General features: G+C 42.5%; 1 protein-coding gene across 1 annotated transcript; it reads left to right on the top strand.

The window, feature by feature from the left end:
* The first annotated feature begins 854 nt into the window (after window positions 1-854).
* Window positions 855-5,721, top strand: LOC109480299 (probable G-protein coupled receptor 139). The gene is made up of 4 exons (XM_019782485.1): window positions 855-988; window positions 3,382-3,518; window positions 3,983-4,107; window positions 4,592-5,721. Exons 1-4 carry the CDS (start codon window positions 916-918, stop codon window positions 5,616-5,618), a joined length of 1,362 nt encoding a protein of 453 aa, XP_019638044.1. The 5' UTR covers window positions 855-915; the 3' UTR covers window positions 5,619-5,721.
* The last annotated feature ends 2,547 nt before the right edge of the window (window positions 5,722-8,268 follow it).

Here is an 8,268-nt window from a genome sequence, read left to right as displayed (position 1 = left end):
CAGTGTCCAATAAGCAAGACACTATCCAATTTGACCATGTCGTCATTTTTTACATTCCGTCAAACCTATTTCATAAACATAACAGAAAAAGCATGACTTTTTTCATGAATACCAAAATTCCCATTTCTGGACATATCCCGAATTTCTCGGGTGGGGCCCAGGAGAACCAAAACACGATAAGCTACCCAAATAAACCGCCGTGGGTTCGGTATTTGAACAAAACCCACACGAAACAAAGGTCATCATTTACACCACAGCAACGTGAGAAAAACAGCGCGCAATACTCCGCCAAACCCGCTACTTGTAACTCATTATACAGGCAGGGGTGAAAGTCTAATATTTACATGAACATTCTGGCGGGGGTGGTTATTCTGAAATAACCTTCAGATCGGCTGGCGTTTTTCCCTCGGCTAGTCATTTTTTATGTCGTCTGGAAACTTTTATGATAGTTTTATTGGTCATTGACGTACTGTGGAGTATAAGTAACGGCTTTTAGCTCGACTTGAAGGCAGACATTTACTGGAACAGCCGCGAAGGGACGTGGCGCGTCTGTGTGGACCTGGCATTTTGTGACAACACTTCTGTGACACTTTGGATTGAAAAAAAGACTGCTCTGTTGAAACTTGTCCTAGCCTACAGCGACACGCAGTAGATTCTTCGCAGGGCTAACTGGTGTGTTACGCCGAAGGGCGTTTATGTCGGCTATACTGATACAGATACAGATAACTGGATAGTTCTTTGGCCGGCCGGACAACTCTGTTCCTGTGAGAAGACCGCCACTTGTACAACTTTGTTGTTGAGGCTTCATCGTCACATTGTGTTCTCAGCAAGGCTACCTGGCTAGCTCTCTTGCCGATCAGCTCTTGAATGCCCCGGACAGATCTGTACTGCTAAGAGGACCGCCAGTTGTACAGTATGGAGCCTGAAGAGATCCTGATCCTGGTTGTCAAGGTGTTCTACCCTGCAGTCGTCATCTTTGGCTTACCCGGTAAACCTTCAACATCTTATATATATATATACCTAAGTACTCGATCACATCATCTTAGTTCGTCGTAGGATTTTAATGTCATAGAGTCGATCTTTAAGTAGGCTGTGACAGACCTAGTCAACTACAAAGATTTAAGATAGCCTTTCCGTAACAACACCTTAATTTTGTAGGGCATATGCAAGGCTATCCCAAGAATGCATTCTTTTTTATTTCCAACATGTAATCACAAGACGTGGTGACGGCACACTCAAGTTTTTTCAAGTTATATTAGTGACACCACCAACACAGGAGAGAATACAATACTGAGCGAAGTGGGGAAAGTCGTGCAAAGTGGCTTTCCCAAGGGCACAAGATCGGTGGCATGTCATCGTCAGGACTCGAAACCGGGACCTCTTTCGGTTCCGAGTGGAGCACTCTGCCGCTACGCCCCACGACCCCACTAGTTTAATTTTGTAGGACATATGCAAGACTAACCCAAGAACTCACATACTACATTGGTATGTAGAAAGGTTACGATTTGATGTTAAATGTTATTCCAAAAACTGGTACAATTATACTTATACTTTGTACGTTGTTGTACTAACAGACCCATTTGCAGGGAACTACAGAAACATCACTAGTTCAAAGGTCTTCGATCTTCGTTCGATCGTTAAATCTAAAGCTTGCACATTGTTTGACTAGAAGTTAGACACTTCGGTATGTGCCTCCCAAACTTTGCAATATCTTTTGGAAACTATGATCAAGTTGTTTCAGTCGTCAAAAGCCTTGAATACGATACAAAAATTAACGCTAAAACCTTGCTTTCAGTCTTTGCACGCACGTATGACGGTAAAAGTACTGCTTTTTTTCGAGTTCTATGATGTTTGCTCATACATTAGTTTCCACTTTTGAGTAATTCTTGTCTCCTTTCCAGTTGTTGGTTGCTATGTTCCAGTCGTGAAGCAGTGGTCTGATGGCTCTGTATATATAATCTAGCAGGCAGTTCGGCATAAAATCTAATGTTAATGAGTATAAATGGTTTATTAGTACTGACCCTGGCATCTGGAGTTACTTTGTATCACCGTTAATGTATTAATAATTACAGTTAAAAGTCAGGGTACTCTACGTTGTCCAGAAAAGCCTTTTAACTCTGAAGCATGCTCTACATCTGGTTTACGTCAGATGTTTTACTGATGATTATTTTGTTACCATGGCGAAATTAATATTTGACAGCTTTATCATTTGACAAAATGTCGTAAAAAGTCGACAGTGCGTTTCTTCTGGGATTCCATGTAGTTTGTACTTAACAGCTACCTTTGACAACACAACGCAATTAAAAATATTCTAAACGTTCTGTTCTGATATTGTTGTTATGGCCACTCGTTGCAACGTTTTTGATATGACTGACGTGTTCCGTAATGGTTTATTTGGTACGATTACCCCCTATAAAGTGTGCAAATTTGCTATGGATACACAGACACGTCACACATGTTTGCTGACTTTTCTGTTGGCAGTATAAACAGTAGCCTGTGAGTCAGACGGTTTGTCACTAGGTATATATCAATGGATCTAAAATTCCACCTTAGGTCAATACCCCCTTCACATACATGACTTTTATAAGCTTTTAGACCTGCTGAAGAGATATATCTATCTAGATAATGATGGTGTTTATATAAATGGTTGCATTTCGAGTTCATTAAAGTAGTTTAAGATTAAGTACGCAGGGAAACAGGATGCACAGTAGAGAATGTGGCCTACTTTACGGGAGAAAGGGCCATCTGGGCTTGCAATCATTTCGGAAGCTTCGCCATACAAAGTACATGTTACTCTCTTTTACAACATAAAATAAACACCCTTCAATGTAACTATGTCAGCCTGGCCACACGTGTTGGTAGTGTTTTTTATATGCCCTTTTCGCGTTGTGACGTCTTGTTATTCATGCTACATCCGGAAGTAAACAAATCGCTTCCTCTTTATGTCCTGCTCTGCTTCTTCTGGTGAGACCGTAAATATTGAGAGCGATTTTTGAATATTTTATCGCATAAGAAGTGATGACCATATATAAGAGAACCATAAAGCTTTAAGCTCTAGCGCGTGTGACCACTTGTCCCTGTCACGTGTGCGTTAGGTCAAGTGTGATTGGTCATTCGATCTTGACGAAGATTGTAGGAGAAACGGCCAAAACGTAGATCGTAAACACAGATAAACCTTACTTATCTTTACTTACTTACTTACTTACAGTCTTAATGCCAGTCCCGGCATGTAGGGCAGCAACAAAGGTTTTCCAGTTCCCTCTGTCCTGGGCTACTCTCTGGATGGTATTCCATGTGTGGCTGAAGCTCTTCAGTTCTTAACTTTAGTTTACTTTAAAAAGATGTACGCTAATGTACTTATATCCTGTTGAATGTCCACAGCAAATGCCCTGACGCTGTACATCCTGATCCGGCGGCGCCAGCGCCCCAGCGAGGCGAAGACCACCCCGGGCCTGTACCTGATCGCCCTGGCTGTGGCCGACTCGCTCGTCATCATCTTCATCGCCTTCATAGAAACGGTAGGTGGGAAGTCAGAGGAACACAAAAGGTCTAGGCTCTCGAGAATTTTCAGGATTTTGTATCAAGTTCAATCAATCAATCGTTTGCGAGCATCATGGTGTATCATTTGTAAAAGTATCAGTGTCTGGGATAAGGGAAATATGCCTGATGTAAATACACGATGATTCAGGACAACTGCACCACAAGGAAGCTGATAAAATGGATCGTCCAGCCAGCCCATCTACCTACACTGAATCAGCTCCATCCGTTTAGAAAACGGTCCCCGAAGTCTGGGTTTCCAGGCAAGAAGCTGACCAGTGAATTTAAACCTGTCTGCTCTGACCCCGAGCCGAATTTGACATAATAACTTCGTAATACCTTTGGATGGTTCTCGGATTTGTACAGTCCGTGGTATCTGTCCTGAATGTTGAGTCATTTTTTTGCTTGTTTCTTGATTTGGTGCTTGTTGTTGTTGTTGTCCCAGGTGGTCCATTTTGTGATCCTGGACCAGCAGGTGTCTTTTGGCGGGTTCTGTTCGTGGCTGATCACGTTCGACTACGGAGCTCACAACGCCTCAATCTGGATCATCGTGGTCTACACTATAGAGAGGTGAGAATCACGTAGTCTTCATGATATACTTAGTAGTATAACTACATGTACATTGTACTTTCATGACAGTTAATATGTGATGGTAGTTACATGTATAGACTTAAAACTTTAGATCCAACACAAAAAAGTTTCTGTATGATATACCAGTTTTTCTCAGTCAATTCAGGTGAAAATGGTACCTAGCTATCGCTAGGGTCAGCCTAGGGGCGTCCTTTCGGGTGGGACGTAAAGCCTGGTGTCCTATGTTTGAGGAGAGCTGTGCCTCAAAACGTTAAAGAACCCATCACATTTAACCAAAAGAGTAGAGATCCTTAAAGTTGTCATTGGTTCAAACGTTACAGTCTCATTTCAGGACCATCAGGGACATCTTGAAATTAAAAAAAAAGACATCTGTTATACATATTAATTCTTTCACAACTTTTGGTGAATCTCTATACATAAATCAATACATATGTCTAAGGAAACTTTTTGATCACTCCTTCAGGTTTATCGGAGTCTACTTCCCCATCTGGAAGCACAAAGTGAGCAACCCAAGGACCGCCAAACTGACCATAGCCGGGGTGTACGTGTGTTCGTACCTGCTCGCCCTTCCACACTTTTTCGCAGAGGCTCCCAGTACCGTACAGGACGGAAACAGGACAATCTACCGCTGTTATTATGTCGAAAATTTATCCGCTGAGTACCGACTAGGGTTAATCTGGGGACAGAGTATTTTATCCTACATAATACCTTATATTGTCATCATTGGTTTCAATGGTATGATTATTTACAAGTTGCGAACTATGAGAAAAATTGGCCCGGGGCTTGTTCGCCGAATGTCGGAGGTAACTGCCACGGGTGCGTCCACCTCGGTACCACCTCGAGCCGAGACCTCTGATTCCCCTCAGCATCCTTTTCTACAGAAGAGGCTAGCTAAGGAGATAGAAAAGAAGGGTACACAAAATGGCGATGAGTCGGGAAGCACGGACGATGGCACCAACTCTCGCGACAAGTCTCGCGTTACCACACGCGTCGAGATCCACCCTCGCCCTCGGTCATCTTCATCAGACAATCCAGACAGCAGTTCTGATGGAGATCGCAAGGAGGCGCTTGCACCCGTGGAAACATCTCCACCGACCGTCAGCAACTCCATGGCAACAACAACAACAGAGTCGCGTCAAGTCTCGCCCATGGTCTCGCGAGGAAAAGCGAGACCAGATTCGCTCAGAGCGCGAGTACTGAAAACGAACTCTACACGTAAACGGCCCACTCGGTCCACCAATAAGCCCGTAGTTGTCCTCATCACCATTAGTGCCACGTTTGTGCTCTTATGGTTCCCTCGGTTGGTGATCTTCCTGATAGTACGGACAAACAATGTCGGAAGGTATGACAACTTTTCGTTCAGCGTTGCGCAAGACGTGGCCAGCATGATGGGCCTCCTGAACTCTGCTATCAACGTGTTTCTGTACGCCTATGCCGACACCCGTTTCCGCAACGACCTGGTAGCGATACTGACGTGCGGTAAAAGATGAACCACGACAGCTTCTCTGCTTCGCAAGCTCCCCCCGAAAAACTCTTTTCTGTCTACCTCATGGACAGACAGACAAAGAAACACAACAGGATAGTAGCCACCCGGTGCCCTGTCACTATTTGTCCATACACAGAAGATGGGAAATGTGCCTGAGGCACATATATGATGATTCAGGTCACCTGCGTCAAAATAAAGCCAATAGAATGACTCGCGTCAGAGCAGGCAGGTTTTAAATTTACTGGTCAGTTTCTTGGAAACCCAGACTTCTGGGACCGTTTTTTAAACGGATGGAGCAAACGCAAGCTCCACAAAAACGTTGTTTCCGTCTATTTCACAGACAGACATACATGTACAGGCAGACAGACGGACAAACAGACAGGTGGACAAACAAACAAGTTAGGATTATAGCTCACTCTCACGATGTGACCCTATCAGTGGAGAATGAAGAATATTTTACAAACCTGTAGTCATTTTTTTCAACACAGAAATGACTACAATAAAGTATAAGCTAAGTATAAAGTCTAGATTATGTTAAAATAGATGCATGGACTTTATAGAGTAAATTGTTCGTAATTCACATGAAGTGAAGTCATAGATCATCAAACATTTGATTTATTCCTTGACAAAGACTGTAAATGCACAGTCGAAAACAGTGTCGGTTATAAAGTTTATTTCATTGTACTACGTGTACATACATTTAGATAAGAATCACACAAAAAGTTGTGTCACATTTCCAATAACACTATCCATTCCAACTGATGTCGTAACAATTCTGATAGCTGTGTATTTATTTCGGTCTCAAGTCATGATTGTGAAAGCGATATAGAGCTTTATGGCCGTTACCCTATAACCTTCATTCCATGTACCAGATATATGATATTATAGAATGAAATTGCTTCAGTGAGGTGTTTCTTACACCTATGCAATAAATCGCTAGCAATCTTCACCTACTTTATCATATAACAATGTATTTTCACTACGGAAGCTATATTTATTAGGTTTGGTCATGTATGGTTGACCATTGGTTTTGTATGTGACCTTTCATCATATTTGTGGAATAGATTGATGAATATTGTTTTAGCCTTGGCATCGTTTCATCTTCAAAACCCTCTTTGTCACAGTGCAGTTGCAGTACACGAAAAAGTTAGTTTTTGAGGATGATAACCCTTCTCTGAAACTATTCTTTAAGGTTTTCAGAGCACAGGTTCATATAGCGTTTTGGTGATGTGTCGAAATCTTTGTACAAGGTATGTTGTATGTGAATGAAGAAACATTGTTATCAAATGTTGCTGTTTGTCTCATCTGAATCAAACAATAACCGTTACTATATACTTTAATTATCACGTCGATTAAGGTTATACTAGACATCCAGGTAATGAGATGCACATGGAAATGTTACTCAAGCAACTGGATAGATTTTGAAAACTGACTGACCACTACTTGAAACGTACATGTAGTTGCTTGAGTAACAATTTCCTTGTGCATTTCATTATCAATTTCAGTAATGTCGTTATGCCAACTTCTTGAAATCGTAGCCATGGCAGAAAGAAATAAGACATGGGTCTCCAAAATCTTCCTGACTGTTTGAAACAGGATAACTATAATGGAAACAGACGGTCCTTCGAGACAGGAGATGGGACAACGTTGACCTGTGCACACCATTAGACACGCTGGCGAAGATAGTTCCTCCTTTCCGGGCAAAGATAGACCAAAGGTACGCGTCAATATACATGAACTTGGTCATCAATAACGTAACAGTCTTGGCCTCAGAGGGACTTTAACCAACGATGCGACATCGCAGTTGTGTGCACTCTGGCACCAGATGATAACTGCATTGAACTTCATGGCCAAATTGTGATAAGAAACCAAAAATCCACTTAAGCTTCGGGTCTGCAGTATTCGTCAACTTCCCATCGAGGTCTACCTTAGGCCTAGGAAAAATGTGTTTCCTGAATGACCCTAGAAAAAACTGCCGACCCTAGTCCTCTTTTACAGTAGACCCCTGCAAGGGACACAAATATTACCCGCTGATGAAACCTGAGTGATGAAACTGTTTTCTTGGTGTTCTGAGAGAGAGAGAGAGAGAGAGAGAGAGAGGGAGGGAGGGAGAGAGAGAGAGAGAGGGAGAGGGAGAAGATCCATACCAACACACACTAATTTTTATAAGACTGAAACAGGAAACACAGTGTTTTTCCTAGGCCGCAATGTCCATATGTCATGTAGTCGTGCGGCGCTGAGGCTATCTATGGCTCAGTTCCTGCCACAGCGCCAGAGAATTTATGGCCCACTCCAACAGATTATGACAATGTACAGTTTTATCGGTCCCACATGCGTGTTTGTGAAATGACATGTGAAACGTTAATGTCTTTGGTGCTTGATCACTGTGACCTAGGACCAGGTTTTACGAGTCCCCATATCCGTTCGCGGAGTAGATAGTACTGAGAGGCCAGGATATGGTTGATGTTATGGGGTGTTTCTCATCATGGAGCACGGACCTCATCTTATCTAATTGTACATATATGACAAAATGGCGGAAGCAACAAGTCAGTACTGTATGACTACAAGTGCATGAAACTACATTGTAGGCTAGGAGTTGTCCATTATACATATCGTATCTACACATATGAGGTAGTGAGTTTGAGTGAGTTTGT

The sequence above is a fragment of the Branchiostoma belcheri genome, unplaced genomic scaffold (assembly GCF_001625305.1).
Source record: "Branchiostoma belcheri isolate BF01 breed outbred unplaced genomic scaffold, Haploidv18h27 scaffold50, whole genome shotgun sequence".
Taxonomy (NCBI): domain Eukaryota; kingdom Metazoa; phylum Chordata; class Leptocardii; order Amphioxiformes; family Branchiostomatidae; genus Branchiostoma; species Branchiostoma belcheri.
The sequence above is the reverse complement of the archived record's forward strand: the minus strand, read 5'-3'. Positions and strand labels throughout refer to the sequence as shown.